We start from the raw sequence: 16135 nt of genomic DNA, 5'->3' as shown, positions 1-16135 counted from the left end.
TTTTGAGGGGGAAAAAATTGGGCAGGAAAACGAGACTATTTTCATCCCAATATTATTTCTAGTTTTAAGGAAAAAAAAAAACCCCAACTAAAAATAAGACTAAGAGAATTATTATTTTAACACACACAAAAGACAAAACAAAGAGCCAAAAGACACAATCCTTTGTTACAAACTTTTATTAAGATATTCAGCTGTATCCTTTGACTTTTCTCTTACTCATTTTTTACAGTAGTTAATGTGCAATTACTTTTGATAATATTGGGTCACAGTTAGGGATTCACAAAGTTATTGGCACTTTGAACACAGACAGAATGGAGTGGATGAGCACTGGCGTTACAGGGTCACTGCATGAGCACAGCTGGGTATGGGTTACAACTCATGCTGAGAGTGCACGACTAACAATCAAACTTCATTAGTGCTTCTATGTAATATACAGTATATAGATTTGTATAGGGATGTATTCATAGAAAGTGAGACACTGCATCGTAAAAAAAAGGTTCACAACCAGTTTGTTGTTTTGAGTGTTCAAGCGAGCTGATGTCATCCCCATCCTGTCTGTATTTCTCTGTAATTCGTGATGCTATGTCCGGACGCCAATTTGTCCGGCTGTCACACGTTACTTTACCAAAACATTTGCAAAGTTGGGTTATAATCATCATCATCATCGTCGTCTCATTTCAGGGAAAGACTGAAAGCAGAGTGTTGAGGTGTGCTGGAAGAGAACGCAGCACGCAGAGAAAGAGGTGAGAGTATCTTTATGTGGTATGTCTGTTATTTAGAGTGGAATAGCAGTGCTGCATTCTGGGTAAAGAGGCTTAGGTTGACAAAAAAAAATAAAAATAGCGAAAACTGCAAGCCAAAGGAAAACCTGCAAAATACAGCCAGCCCGTCTCTCCACAACAGACGGACCCGGTTTCTGCCTTTTTGCAGAGAGGAGAGACAGTCACCGTTTATAAAAAGAGTTCAATTTTTAATACATCGCGCCGTACTCTTCTCTGGCATGCTGTCAGCGATCCACCAGGTTACAAATTCACAATGATCTACAATGCACAGTACCCCAACAAACTGTGTTACAAGGAAGAATGACAAGACTTATGGGCAGTAAAACTCTCACGCTCTTTCTCCACCCACTCAGGTGTCCGCCATCTATCTGCTCTCCGAGCTCCGTGACACAGTCAGACTGAATTGCAAGGTGCCGAGGAGTCTACGAACACAAACCCCAGAAAAAGGTGCTTTACCCAGGCACAGAGAACAGACAGATAGGCAGACAGATATGGACGTCCCGGCCTTTTTTGATCAACACTGGTCCCTTCATTCCCACTTTCATACCAGGCGAGGCTAAGTAAGTAAAAAACCTTTTAAGGTGAAGTGTGTAATTTAAAAACAATGATTTTGAACTTATCGTGGGTTGATGCTCTTTTGCGCTGGCTGCTCAAACAAACAGAGCAACTTTTGATAGCGTCACAGAGCCACAGTGTTACGCCTTTTGGGGGGGGAAATTAAAGTAAAACCAAATGGCTTACTTGTATTTTTACACTGAAAAAAAGCAAATTACACACGTCACCTTCAGCTTTCTAGTAAGAGAAAGGCCTTTTTTTTTTGTGGCCACCAAGAGTCATCTTTCTCAGGCATGACACCCCCTGGTGTTGACTGTAAGAAGTAAATCTAAGCTGCAGTAACAACACACAGACAGCAGGTGGCGCATGGACACAGCGGTTCCTCTCCAGCGACGCATGCAGCATATGTGATCTGTGCCATCAAAATGGAGGACGCATAAACACTGGCACAGTCATAGCCGGCGAGAGGAGAGAGAGAAGCACCGCCGCTCCGCGCCCCACCCTGATACACACGCAGTTCGTCTCCCGCAGTCCTCCTGAAAAGGCACCAGTGACCCAGCAGGCCTTTAACATCTAAAGAATAGCACACATAGCACCAGTACATCCCTCACCATGGCCCCCCACTTTCCCAGCACTTTAGTCGATAAAAAGAAATGAAAAAATACTCAGTACTCTATCATCAGTCAAACAACTCTATATTGTATCCTTAAAAAAACTTGGCAAGTCAACTCTTTCACCTTGAATTAGTAGTAGTTGAAAAGTAAATACAGTACACGTGGTCTGCTAAAAGAATGGAGAAATAAAACGGAGAAGGAAATGGATGCATGCACGTTCCCAGATGTTGATTTCGCAGGCTTCTCAAATGTTATACATTTCTACACAAGAGGCATTATTGTTTTCTGGTCCGAAAGAAAAGGAAAAGAAACAAGGTCACCGGTCAGACCTGAACCAGACTGCATTTAAGTAGTAAACTTGCCAGGAGTTCACTTTATTTGCTACGACTCTTAAGCCAGAAAAAAAAAAAAACTACAATTTCCAGATATACAAACAGCAGGTAAGCCAGACTTGGTTATGCAAATAAAAGAAATGAAATAAAAACATGAGCTAAAACAAGAGGGGTGAAAGACCTAATGTAAGCCATCAATTAAAAAGACGAGCGACCTGTTAAAAACGTGGTCAAAATCTGTTCAACAGTCTCTTCGATATTTACATCAGTATTCAGCACGGCTGGCCGCAGACGCAGGGGTGCATTCTGTTCCGGGCCAGATACCGACACATACACATCCATGAAGTTTAGTCCAAAAACCATCGATTACACTCTACAAAAAAGGTGCACAATCCACCACTCTCCTCTACAAAAAAGGTGCAAAAAGCTCTAGTTCAGTCTACGAAAAGGTGCAAAGAGGTCCATTTCCTCTGTCAGAAAGGGGGCGGCTACTGTATGTGTCCCAGGAGATCAGACGGGCAAAATAAAAAAAAACAAACAAAAAAAACAAAACACGACTTATACAAAGAAGCACAGCCTAATAACTCAGGCATGAAATATTAAAATAGCCTACCGTATCGAATTTCTGTTTTCGTGAGGCATGTGTGTTTAAAACCCAAGCCTGAGCACACATTAAGACATCACATGCAATCCCATTCAAATCCCGATGGAAATTTGGGATATGCAAAAGTTCACGGGTTACGGCAAACTTTCAGACGGCCGAATTTCCTTAAAAGCATCCGTATGGCGCCTTGGGCGCACAAACGCAGAAACAAACATACCCTAAATCCCCGACTCAACACATCACCCACATGCAAACGCACAGTGCCAACTATGTGCAAGGAATGTATACAGATGGTGACTTGTGCGGACACAGACATGCTTGCCTAAGCGAGCACAGACAGACACACACGCACACACAGCTGCCCAAACAGGGACATGGGCAACATGAAGAGACTTAATCATTCTGCTCCTCCTCTCCTGGGACACAGGCAATGTAAACCCTCCTCCGCTCCCAAACACACACAAAGTCAGGCCCGAACCTTAAGACAGTAAAGTGACTAACAATAAGAAGCACAACCTCCCTTCCCCCTGGGCTGTAAAAAGCGTGTTTGTGTGCGATAATGGGGGGGGAAGAAAGCTAAAAAGGTTTACAGACTAAAAACACTTTGTTTTTATGTCCTACACGATTTTTCTTTTCTCTTAAAGGGATAGCTTATCCGATTCGGGCATAATTTACTCACCCTCGAGTCTTTTTGAACCTTTCTGACTTTATTTCTTCAGTGGAACATAAAAGGAAGATATTTTTAAAGAATGCTTTTATGCGCACGCCATGAAAGTCGATGGGGTCCGTAACAGCTCTGAACCCCACTGGCCTCTCACTGAATGAAAATAGAATTGAGATGGGGGTGAGGAAACGATGACAGAATTTACATTTCTGGATAAAGTACCCCTTTAATCTGCAAATTGTACATCGCTGGTCTAAACGGCCAATCAGAATTCAGCTACGGACATGAACGTGATCGAGATACAAGCCAAGCACCAGTCTTTGAAATGCAAGATAATCCTTATGCAAAAATAGTCCTTATTTTTTCTCACTATTTCCATTTAAAGCCCAACAACAAGGTGTCTCTTGAGAAACATTTGAGGAAAAAAAAAAAAAAAGGTAAAAAAAAAAAAACACAAAAAGAGATTTTAAAACAATCCCTCTCTCTCGAGCTCTAAAGGTGCGAGCAGATAAATATATTTTTATCCTTTACAGTCCTTAATCATCTTTCATCATCTCTGGATTCATATAAATCTCACACAGTGGAACAAGTAGAAGGGGAAAGGAGAAAACGGCGACATAAAAAACAAAGAACGTGGCAGACTAAGATCCCACATATATTTTGGGAGGAATGGAAGGAGAGGAGGATATCAGATTCTTTCCGTTTTAGACAGAACGAGAGACAGAATATGCCACCTACTTCTCTTTCTCCTCTCCTCCCTCACTACTTTCTCCATCTGCTGTTCCTTCAGATCATTTTTCCTGTCTCCCTCCTGGGCCAAATACAATCGGCTAGTCTGACATAGCCAGGTGCTACAAAATCACAAATACATTCAAATTCAGTAGAGTGAGATCAGGGAACCTCGGCCCTCCCGCCGCAAGAACTTTTCCTGGTCCTAATTACGCATTCCTATAGCATCGGTGACTAGATTTACTTGGAGGCAAAGGGGATCTTCTGTGCAAAAGAGGGTTATTCAGCAAAACAAAAATGATTGAAAAGAAAATGGCGCCCCTGGCATCAACCCCTTGTGTTCCTCCCGACGCTAGACCGTGCAATCTCCTCCAATCCCCTACCCGACTCTCCCTTTCCCATCCCAGGCAGAAGCAGCAGAGCCCAGAGTCACGCAGCGGGGTGGGAGGCGGGTAGGTGGTGGGGCGGCAGAGGGGATGGGGCAGGGCTTTCCTCGCCAGGTCGCTCACTGAAACAAAGTGCCGTTGTCTCCGCCCACACCCTGCAGAGACTCGCCCGAGGATCCTCCGGTCTCCACCGAAGCGCCGCCCTCCAGGCTTGCCGTCTCGAAGGCAGGCTCGCCGCCGAGGCCGTCTGCTTCCATCTTGATGCTGTCGGGGAGGAAATTGGCATAGGCATCGCCCTCCGCCATCAGTAGCTTCAGCTTGGGGATCCAGCTCTTCCTCACCACGCGCCGAGCGTTAGTGCACATGTCCGCCGCAATGGCGTTCATCTCGCTCTCCTTAAAGCTGGTGGCAAAGTTCTGGCAGTAAACTGTTGACATAAGGGAAAAAAATAATTCTACAGGCCCAATTCACATCAAGAACGGTAACTTTTACCCATCATTTTCAGCACCTACACTAATGTATGTTAACTTTCCGTTTATTAGAAGCATGGGCTCAGGTATTTCCAGGTGGATTCTGATTGGCTGTCAATGTTTTAATCATTTATAAGATGGACAAAAAAAAAAAAAGTTCGGTTTACAAATTTCCAGGGTTTTTTTTTCCTTCACATTTTTTTTTCTTTTCTTTCCTATCAAAATGCATGCTACGGATGCGAAAACGCAGAAAATCTAACCTGATCCAACGTGAGGTTGCATTTCCTTTTAACATGTGCAATGACCTTAAGAGTTGGACTCCCCAAAGGACCTACAACATATCATTATATATATTTTCGCAATTTTAAACATTTTGCAAAAAACATATATCAAAGTCCCTTTGAAGGAAAGTCTGTTGACTCAGGGGTCATTTTTGCAATGCCTCCAAACAGCTCATACAATGCCAAGTCTCATCTAAATGGAAAGGACAAACCTGGAATCTCAAAAACTGCTCACTGAGCTTGCAATTAAGTTACAAATTTCAAAACAGAAACAAAATCTGAAATTAACTTCAATGAATGGCTTTCTTGTGTTTTTTATTTTAAATTTTGTATTTTTATATATATTTTTTTTAATCAGGCCAGACCAGCCAATGCGCATTTGTAATCACAACATGCTCAGGTTTTTAAGGGAATCGGAGCCTCTAACAGACACTGCAGTGACGCAATGACGTTTTCCAATCAGAGATTGGTGCTTTCATTTAGAAGGCAGGACTATTCTATAATACTGCGTGTTGTAGTTAATCAAATTCATAAGTATAGGAGTGAACAGACTTTTGGCGTTTTTCCACTGCATGGTACGACTCAGTTCAGCTCGTGTTTCCACTGCAGTTTAGTTACTGCTTTAGAGTGGGCAGAATTAAACACATTGCCCCATTAAGCTCTCGCCAGATCCTCCACTCAGCTATTAAAAAGAGGAACGTCTGTGCTTCCTCAACAGACCTGCTTGTTAAAAAAAAAAAGTGCGCTCTTTCAAAACAGTTGCGTTCATTAAAAAAAAAAGTTGATCGATAGTGCCTCTGTTGTCTCATGTCACAAGTTTAATGATGCAGTAACGATTCTGTCTGACCAATCAGTGATCAGCAGAGTGTACACATCACATTTTGATAACAGAATGGCTCACATGGAATCTCAGCCAGAAGTACCAAGTATCAGGTACTGTACCCAGTGGAAAACCACCCAAAACCATGCAATTCCATGCATAGAAAAAAGTAAAAAAGTGCCATTTATATTACTATATTTTTTGCATATATAGAAATGTATTTAGAATGAGAGAGCATTATAGAGAGATGTGAGAGAATTAAGACACCATTTGTAAAATTACAGTCTGAATAAAAATCTCAATTATTGATTTTATCTTTTTTTTCCTCACGTTATGCCCGGAGCTTGTAAAATGATGTGCAATACTCACAATTCTAACTCAGGCCCCGATAAAAGAATCATACTTGATGTCTGTGTCTCGATACAACATAACCACACAAATATTGCAATACTTTGCCATATAAATGTTTTTCCCAACCCCTAGCAAACAGGCCTTAAAGGTTTCACCTAAAAAAGAAAATTCTCTCATTATTTTCCCACCATCAAGTTGTTTTAAACCTGTGTATGTTTTTTCTTCTGTTGAACAAAAGATGATGTTTGAAGAATGTTGGTAACCAAACAGTTGCCACTGGCCACTGAATTCTATAGTACGACAACAATACTAGGAAAGTAAACCGCTAGCGGCAGCTGTCTGGTTATCAACATTCTTAGTCTTCTTCTTCTTCTAAAAAAAAAATCTTCTTTCATGTTCAACAAAAGAAAGAAATCATCAGGGTGAGTAAACTGAATTTTCATTTTTGGGTAAAAATATAAAAGAGCTGAAACTCACACTTGACTGCGTGCAACACTCGGCTGTCCAGCGGCTTACGGCTGGGGTCATTGGTGGAGGAGCGGATGCCAGTTCCACAGCTGTTTGCCAGAGTACTCCTGTACATCACACGGAACCCAAAAGTTAGACGTCATACAGTTTCACTATTACGGAAGGAGTCTTTAACGTCTCGCGGACTCACCTGTCGAAGAAAGCAGCCAGTAGCCTCCTCAGAAGGACTTTGTGTCTGGTCCCCGCACTGACGTGACAGTTCATCAGCTGAGCTCGTGAGATGTACACACTGGTGCCTGTCCACAATATACGTAAATCTCACTTTAAAAGGCGTGAAACGTCATTCATATTCATGTCCTCAAGATATATAAGCAGATACATATTGAATGACTAACGAATGCCTTATGACTCATCGAATCGCATGAATGCATAGAAGACCCAAAAATGAATGTTTAATGAATGAATACTAATCGCACAATGCTCAGAAAGAAATTCAGCTTTCTTTATTACCGCTAAAGCTCATTCATGCGTGTTAGCGTTAATAGTGACTTGTGAAGTTTGAGCGATGATTGTTGTATTAACAACTGTTTTTTTATGTAGCTTTTCTACACCTATGCCTTCATATTAAATGGTTGTCGTTCAAATACAGAATATAACAATGACCGTAAAAGACAATACAGTGAAAGCAATAATATAGTGAAAACTTTGTAAAATAACTTTTCTATTTAACATTTTAAAATGTCATTTATTCCTGTGATTAAGTCAAAATAGATGTTGGTCATTAGAATTCAAAAAACAAATCCTACCTCCATGCGTGGGGGTTGGGGCTTTACTAAAACTAATTCAAACCATTCAAAGCTTATTTTCTTGCTCTTAATTAAACATTTTTGTCTCATTTCCATTTTTGCTTGTCACTCCTCCAGCGCTTTGTATTTGTTCATCTTTTAATGACTTTCTGATGACAATTTTATTCCCCAAAAAACCTTTTTATCGTTAGTCTTCTCGTCTGTTTCAATTCCTCATTTCATTTTCCACTTTATATTGCTTCATGTCTGGTCATGTTCGAACGCTTGCTTTTATCGTATTTGTAAAGCACTTTGAGCTGCATGTTTATATATGCGACTGCTGTTTAAATAAAGTTCCAGCGATTAGCGGGATTCCTCTGTTATATGTACTGAACAGATCCAGTCGGTCGGCTCAGAGTCACTTAAGGCCATGCTTTACAGCTCACAAAAGCCTCCTCTAGCCTGCAGTCACTCAACAAAACCTGTTCTACACCACAATACCAAAACACAGCTTCTCCAAATACAGTTGACCCATCAATCACCACACAAGATCATTTGCTTTTCATGGGCTATTGAACATGACTCAGTTGTGCGATGCCAGTTATCCTCCCAATTTGACTCTTCTATAGATTAACTTTAACATTGTTTTCTCAGATGTTGTTTTCCTAAAACCCATACAGGATAATACGATATGATGGTCTGAACAACAAAAGAATGATTTATTCCAAGACAATACACCTTCGACTTAAGATCTGGTTGATCTGTTGCGCTTTGTTAATAAACGGGTACAGTGATTAGACTCGGACCTGAAACTAGCTCCAGTTTCTCTGCAGGGTCACCTTCTTCATAAAGTTTAGGGTGACAGCGGTTGCCGATCTGAGCGATGAGCTCAGCGGGGAGAGAGGCAAGATCCTGTCGGCCGCGCATCCTGGGTCGGGTCTCCGAGTGGTCCGGCAAGGCCTCCACACGCTCGCCTGCTGAGAAACGAAGGAACGAAGGAAGTTTATGAAGAGTGGAGAACGCGTGAAGACAAAAACGTGATCTTCCGCACACGCAGTCTAGACAGCTGTGAAGATTAAACTAGTATTCAAGTCTTTTGACTCTCAAAAACAGACAGATAATACAGAGCTCTTGGGACCAAGACTAATAAAAGACCTGTGAAATCCAAAGGCATCAGAACACATTCGGTTTTCATGCCTTCTGAGAGAAGATAAGAAGAACTTCTGATAAAATATTCATGAGCTCCAAACAGTTCAAGCATTTAACAAAAAAGTGTGAATTTAGCTATGATGATATTCCTATTTAAGAAGCACAAAAGAAAGCAGACAATAGTTAACTTGTTAAAATGGGAAGCAAAAAAGCAAGAGGCTGTATACATTACAACACAGACGATCAAAGGAAGTGTTGGGTTAGGAAGTGCTAATTTAAAACTTAGACATTTTAACATGGTTTAGTTTATGTGCAATGGAGCTGGATTTTGGGGTCTTTATTCACCGAAACGGCGAAAGTTGATGGGTCTAGCAGTAATTCAGTCATTCTTTTAAAAGAATCTGTTGATCCAGTTCACAAAACAGGTCTACATTACTCTAGGTCTATACTAACAGGTCTATAAATTAACTGGACTGATCACAACTGAAAAGATTGTCACTGAACAATAACGTAGTTGCAAAATAAGTAGCACCAGACATTTCATCTGTATTTTGACGTGCATAGTGTAGACAATTTGATTAAAAATTGCAAGGTCAAATAAATAATGAAAAGTATGCGTGGACAAATAGTTCAAGTTATACAGTTTTATGATAACATTTAATAAAAAAAATTCAGTCAATTTCTTGCAAAAAAATTAACTTAAACTTAGTGCCGAATCATATGGGCAACTTTTATGATGCATTTGCATCTTTTTTGAATTTTAAAAGCTGACGATAAAGAAGTCATACAACTTTAGAACAACATGAGGTTGAGTAAATGATTTATAGCATTTCATCACATGCAAGCAGTGCTGTGGACTCACCTGTAGCACCCACGTTGAGCATGCTATACATGGTGTACATGTTGCAGATCTGCCTGTACTGCTCTTCAGTGCCGTCATCCACCGCCTCTTCCTCTTCCTCATCATCGTGGTAAGAGATGGGCGAATCACTGGCGTAGGCACTCAAAGTACCAGGGCTGGTGCCTTCAGGGGTGGCACTGCTTGTGCCGTTGCCATTGCCATTGGTGCTTCCTCCTCCACCATGACCCCCTGTGCCCATTCCAAGACCCATACCAAGTCCCATGCTACCTTGCTGCTGAATGGCGCTTCCTCGTGCCATTTCTTGGGAAAAGCGAGCCGCCTTCCTCATCCCTCCTCCACCGGCCGCCCCCGAGCCTCCGCCGCCTTCTCGATTGCCTCCTTCCCAGAGCCGCTTGGCCACTGGCGTGCAAACCACTGAATACGGCGAGGCCTCTGGCTGCTCCGTCTTCACCCGAGAGACAAGGGGCAAGGGGGTCAAGCAGGAAGCGGGTCGACTGGCCGCCGTAGCCACCACCCCGCCTCCACCGTTAGCCGCAGCACCCGCCGCCGTCTGGGTAACAGGGCTCTGAGGCTCCGACGGAGGGGTTTCTTCAGTATGGAGGCCCTGCGAGTCGCAGCTGGGCGAGCTGACCTTCAAGAAGAACTCCGTGCCCTTTTCCATTATCTGCTGGATCTGGAGGAAGCCGGCCGTGTACATGAGCAGGAACTGGTCTCCGACGTTCATGCTGAGGCGGCCGGTGTAGCAGAAGGCCAGGATCTGCTGAAAGCTCTGCGGCTGTACGGCCGGCGGCAACTCCACCACTGTAGGGGTTTTGCTGCCCGCACTGCTGTTGAAAAGGTCACGGAAGTAGGAGCTGCTGGCCGCCAGCACGGCGCGGTGGGCTTTAAAGGTGTGGCCTTTCACCACCACGGACACGTCGCAGTACAGCCCCTGCAGCCGCTGCTCGTTCAAACACTCCAGGACATTGTTGCCGAAGTTTGGGATCGCCATCTGAAGGGTCTGAGCCATGGCGCTATGGCCAGCACCACCAGAGAAATCTGAGTGCCACCGGAGGAAGAGAAGGAGGGAAAGACAGATGGAAGAGAAAGAAAGAGATCTTTGTCAGCAGCATTCTCTCGGCAGCACAGTAGTTCATCCCTGAAGACTCATTGCAACCATCATTTGCTTTTAAAGCAGTAAAATCCACTGTATCCGACACAATTTATTGCAAAGACACAAACGGCTACCGGCAACAGACTGTTACATTAAAAGGTGAAATGTATAAGACCCCAGGGACAGGCCTGTGGGCACCTTTTAGCAGAGCGGCCTAGAACATGCAAACTCTGAAAAATAATAGGGGGGTTGGCGAGCCGCCGCTAAAATCCTGCGAGCGGGATGTGACTGCTAATCTGAATGAGATGGTGATTCAGCTGAGACAGAGATAAAATGGCACTCTTTACAGTACTACAGCAGGGAGGGAGAGAGGGGGAGAGCGCCAGAGAGATACTAAACCAGTGATTGAGGTCATAGTTGAGGAAGAGGGTGGAAAACAATGGGCTTTGACTGACACTGCAGTCAGTCTTATTACTGCTAAATGTGACACCATGAGCAAAGCCATCATTACAGCTTGCAGCCGTGCTGCCGGGGAAATTCATTAGAAAGTTAACCTGTGCCTTCTACTATAAAAAGGGCTGTCCAAAACTTTACTACAGAGTTTGAAACTGCGGTGCTTACGATTCCCTCCTTTTTAGGCAACAAATACGCTCATATCAGTCGGGGGAGGATTTTTGGCGAATCAGCAGAATGAGTGGCAGAACTTTTTTGCGAAGGCACAGATTGACGTTTTGCCGTCAGCGCAAAAATTGTGGCTTATTGTTTAGCAATCTTTTAGCGAAGTAAAAACAGCCCTCGAATCATGTCAGCTAAACCAACACGACAGTATAACACTGTGATGTGATATACTTCACACATTAAGATTAGACGGCGGTAGGCAGAACATCTGGGCACATGTTTCCCACACAAGCCATCACATTAAAAATCACTCAATCTGATCTGATCACACAGAACTAACAGGACGTTTGTGGTAAAAGAAGTACCCTCTTTGTCTGACTTCAGGCTCACTCCCCCTCCCTTGCATGCATGCACACACACACACACACACACACAAGCCATAGACATCAGACAAAACGGCTTGTTTACAGTTGGCCAGAGAGCAGTGGCACACATACACACTGAGAGGCCCAGGGTTTATTTAAGAAGCTTTCCCTCGAGGTGGGGGAGGAGAGGGACACCTTAAGTATGGTTATCATGGTGTGCAAGGGGGGACACAAACTTTTAAAGACTTTAACACACCAATGAGGATAGAACATCTAATCACGCTTACGTAAAAAATATAAAATAATAACCTCATAAATTCAATCTTATTTTACTAATGAACAGTCAGGTATCCATAGATTTCTAGCTCTTATTGTCAATGACAAATTATTTCTTCTAAATGCAACTATGATAAATAAAAATACTGTGGATGTTATCCTTTTTCAACAGTTTGGTTGCAAATATTCTTCAAAATATCCCATTTATCTGAAAACGGATCTAATACAGTTTTGGGACAACAAATGGTCACCATTTTCATTTTTGAGTGAACAATGTTAACTGGGTGACTTTTTGGGCAGTCAATATCAGAAAGTGTCCAGGTTCACCCCAAACTCACCCTGAAAGTCAGTGGTTTCTTAACCCTCGTAACTTCCAGGGTCCCCCATGGTCAAAGTCAAAGGTGCTTGCAACCCTTTTACAAATAGATGCTGTTGCTGCCAATATATATATAAAAAAAAGTCATGGTAATTGATCTAAACACATTTGTTGATTTGAGGATTACTAGTTGTGCCTTCTTTAAGGAAATATCCAATAAACACATGAATCTGTTTCTTTGTTGTTACAGAACGTCTCTGCCCACAACTTTTTTTAAAAATAAAAGATAAGCAAACGTGTACAGAGTTAAAGAACGCTGCTACAGATGTTTTATGCATGATTGTTGAGAGAGGAAAAATAAAGTCAATACTGTTCACCTAAGTTGTATGATGCACTAAAATAATAATAAAAAGACCCTGTCTTGAGTGGCAGTGCATATGAAGTCACAGATTTTCCATTAGAATAACATGATACACTTCACTATTTATATTACAATATATATTCTAAGCAGCTAAGAATTTCAACTGTTAAAAAACGATGATTGAGGAAGTTTACAGAGAGCCCTAGCGGCCCCCGGGCCCCCAGCTGAGAACCACCGATACACATCAACGCAAAAAGAAACATTTCAGCTTCAGAGACCCATCTAATATTGCGATGCCAAACCTGCGTGATGGAAGTGCAGACTCAGCCATTAAACACACGCCGATAACATAAACTAACACTGATCCAACAAAGCAGAATGGTGAAGTAAAATGTAATAAAAACAAAAGAGCAAACCTTTGGCCGCCAGACCTGCCAGTACAGCGGCGCTATGAGGCTGTGTCGGCGGCAGGCTAACCGTGTGTCAGTCAATCTGCCCGTCTGTCCGGAGTTCTCCACTGGCACGGCCCGTGAAGGGGTGAAGAACGATGGCAAAAGCGCACGCTATGAGCCACTCTGTGAGAAATGCAGCACCTACATGCGAGCGAGCACAAACGCAGCGGGGGGAAGAGGCGCGTCGCGTCGCACGAAACGAGCAAGTTTGCCGCTCTTGTCCCGTCTTTGCCAATGCACCGCACCGAGAGCGAGCGTGCCTACATCCTCGGGCCTAGACGGGTCCGCCGAAACGAGGGTTCGCCCCGTTCACCACGCCGCGCCGTTACAACGGTAACAATCAAGAATCTCCCAACGATTCAATGAGCAGCCGGTATTAGCATCCCAAAAACACCCGAGTGCATACTTTTCAGTCCGCGGGATTTCAAAGTTAATGTTCCATGGCGATTTCGCGCTAGTTCGGATACCCCACCTTATCTTATTTCACAGACATCAACAGGTCATCCCGGGACAAATGCACGAACTGGGGGCGAGCCAGACTGAACCAGCGCTGACAGTAAGGGGGGGGGGGTCAGCCAGACTCCGCCAATAAGAAAATGATTGAACTACTCCTCGCCACAACAACATCGATCACGCTCAAAGTGCCGTCTTCAAATCAAAAGCACAAATAGAAGCCGTTCGGCTGACAGATTAAAAAGATCCCGGAAATCGGGTTTTTAAATTAGCCAGATCTGACTCCGGAACATCTGCCAGCACGCGCGTTCAGCCATGTCAGTGAGGTCGGCGAAGTGGTTAAACTTTTTGTTGGTACCATTAGTCTGTGCCCATCCCCCACCGCACACCTTCCCCAAAACAATGCCCCCCAAACATCTCAAAGCCGCCGGATTTCGGCCAAAATGCCAGGACAGCCGCTCGCGCGCGGTCCTCGCATGTCACGCAACCTTGAGTGACGCGCAGCGCGGATTCAAAGGCGGGATACTCACCCCTTAGCTGGAGGCCGTTTCAAAGTGTTTCAATGGAGTCCGACGCGCTCGCTCTCCTTCACTCTCTCGCCTCGTCTGTCTCGCGCTGGAAACAGCCATTCATTGTGGGCATAGGCGCGGAGTCGATCGCAGAGCCGTCGAGCGCGAACTCTTTTTCCAGCGGGATGCGGAGCGCAGAGCCACTGATCATGCATAGACTAGACATGACTCCCCATCGTCACTCAATCGCATGATCATCACAGGCGCAGCCTCAATGCCAGGAGACCTATCCAGCGTCGAGATGTATTTGCGCATAGGCTGGCACAGCAACAGCGAAAAGAGCCACCGCCTCGTTTCCATACGTGCGCAAAAAGTAGGCCATGCCTCTACGTCTCGCCAGACAGATCCCCAATATAGAGCGCGCGGAGAACGCCATGAACTCAGAACTGTACAGCGCGAGACGACGTTAACGGGGACGTTAAATAACGCTAATTCAGCGTTTAGTGTTGGAGAATTTTTACAGCGTTCCGAAAGGATTGGCGCGTTTGCTTTTTAACATTTCTCTCGCTTGTTTCATTAAAATACCCGCATAACTCATTTTAACAGCCTTGCTTTAAAAACGATCCCTGGCCGCGTCAATGAGGCTAGTGGGCGATTCTTGATTAGAACTGTTTATCCATACATGTTTTAACGTGGGAATCATGAAATACTCACTGTATGCTCGTAAAATCCATGTAAGTTTGCCCGCACCGTGAACAAGGCCAAAACCTGCTTCAGGTCATAAACATCTATGTGTCTGAATCTACAGGGAAAACTGTACGACCGCGTGACGTCACATGCTGACCCTATAGATGTCCTTACATTACCCCGGTGAGCTATATTTCCAATTGCATTTTTTTGCCTCTGAAAAACGTGCGCACGGGCTTCCGTAGTCACGATTTGGTGAAAGTGAAAACACTGGGTTGCCAGATTGGCGTATGTGTATTATTACACTGCATTTTTTTTTGCCATACTTTTTTTTGTACGCTTCTACAGTAGCCCTAAAATCATACAGGGTCACATTGCATGCTGTTTGAAGTTAAGGGATTTACGTTGGGTAAACTTGTTTTCGTTTGTGTAATGGGAAACTAATGCCTGTCTGTTTTTGTATTTTTGTTACTTTCGCACCGAGCGCCGTCCCTTACGACCCTGATACACATTATACACAATCTTGATAACTGATGTGGTGTTTCACATAATTGCCACTTTATATTAACAGGATGATTTTTTTTAACTGACATTTTAAGAACTCTTAAAAAATACTTACATCTCAGTTCAAACTTTCAGCTTACAGACATGCTACTGTAATTATTTACAATGCAATATAATTACAGTTTGAATATTTAATATATGATAGAATCTAATTCATTTCGGGTTAATCAAACTACACTTAGACATATCCAAAATTTAACTCATCATTTGTTGAATGAATAAACAAACTTCAGGCCCCATGTTGTACCCATAGATTGTGGAACGTGATGTAAGATGTATATGTTGTAAAATTCAAACAAAACGCAGCACTGCCCTCTAGTGGCATTATTACAGTATTATCAGGATTCAAATGTAATATTTTCTCCTTTGAGAAGCTCCAGTCCATTCAAACCTTTATGTCAGCCAGTGTATTTTTACTTCATATAATGCATTTCAATACATGCCCGTTTAAGAGTCATCTTTTTAATTGTCATGTACTAAATTACTCATTTAACTAAAGTCTATTACAGTGTTAGCCACATTTGAGCATCAAGGGGTTCAAGTGCCTTATCTCAGTCATATTTCAGACCTTAGCCTACTGCATATCAGA

General features: G+C 43.2%; 2 protein-coding genes across 6 annotated transcripts in view; one reads left to right on the top strand and one right to left on the bottom strand.

Moving 5' to 3' along the window:
- Positions 1-160: 160 nt before the first annotated feature.
- LOC122329583 (nucleus accumbens-associated protein 1) lies at positions 161-15143 on the bottom strand. Of its 4 annotated transcripts, none has more exons than XM_043225909.1 (6): positions 15010-15143; positions 9853-10890; positions 8648-8818; positions 7247-7352; positions 7066-7163; positions 161-5093 (listed from the first exon to the last, which is right to left on the bottom strand). In XM_043225909.1, the coding sequence occupies exons 2-6, from the start codon at positions 10859-10861 to the stop codon at positions 4786-4788; spliced, it is 1692 nt and encodes a 563-aa protein (XP_043081844.1). In that variant the 5' UTR covers positions 10862-10890; positions 15010-15143; the 3' UTR covers positions 161-4785. The 4 variants fall into 4 exon arrangements, with proteins under 4 accessions (XP_043081844.1, XP_043081853.1, XP_043081824.1 ...); XM_043225918.1 differs by lacking the exon at positions 15010-15143 and adding an exon at positions 14317-14538 and having other exon boundaries at positions 8648-8815; XM_043225889.1 differs by lacking the exon at positions 15010-15143 and adding an exon at positions 14317-14525.
- The window catches only part of LOC122329559 (protein phosphatase 1 regulatory subunit 29), a 90821-nt gene continuing 89661 nt past the window's right edge, over positions 14976-16135 (top strand). Inside the window, exons 1-2 of one of the 2 annotated variants that reach the window (XM_043225878.1) lie at positions 14976-15029; positions 15104-15165. The gene's annotated coding sequence lies outside the window, so the exon portion shown is untranslated. Of the gene's footprint in view, positions 15030-15080; positions 15166-16135 lie in introns of those variants that run through there. The other variant, XM_043225869.1, reaches the window with a different exon arrangement.

The sequence above is a fragment of the Puntigrus tetrazona genome, chromosome 3, assembly GCF_018831695.1.
Source record: "Puntigrus tetrazona isolate hp1 chromosome 3, ASM1883169v1, whole genome shotgun sequence".
NCBI classification, from domain to species: Eukaryota; Metazoa; Chordata; class Actinopteri; order Cypriniformes; family Cyprinidae; genus Puntigrus; species Puntigrus tetrazona.
This window is presented reverse-complemented; position numbering and strand designations above follow the sequence as displayed.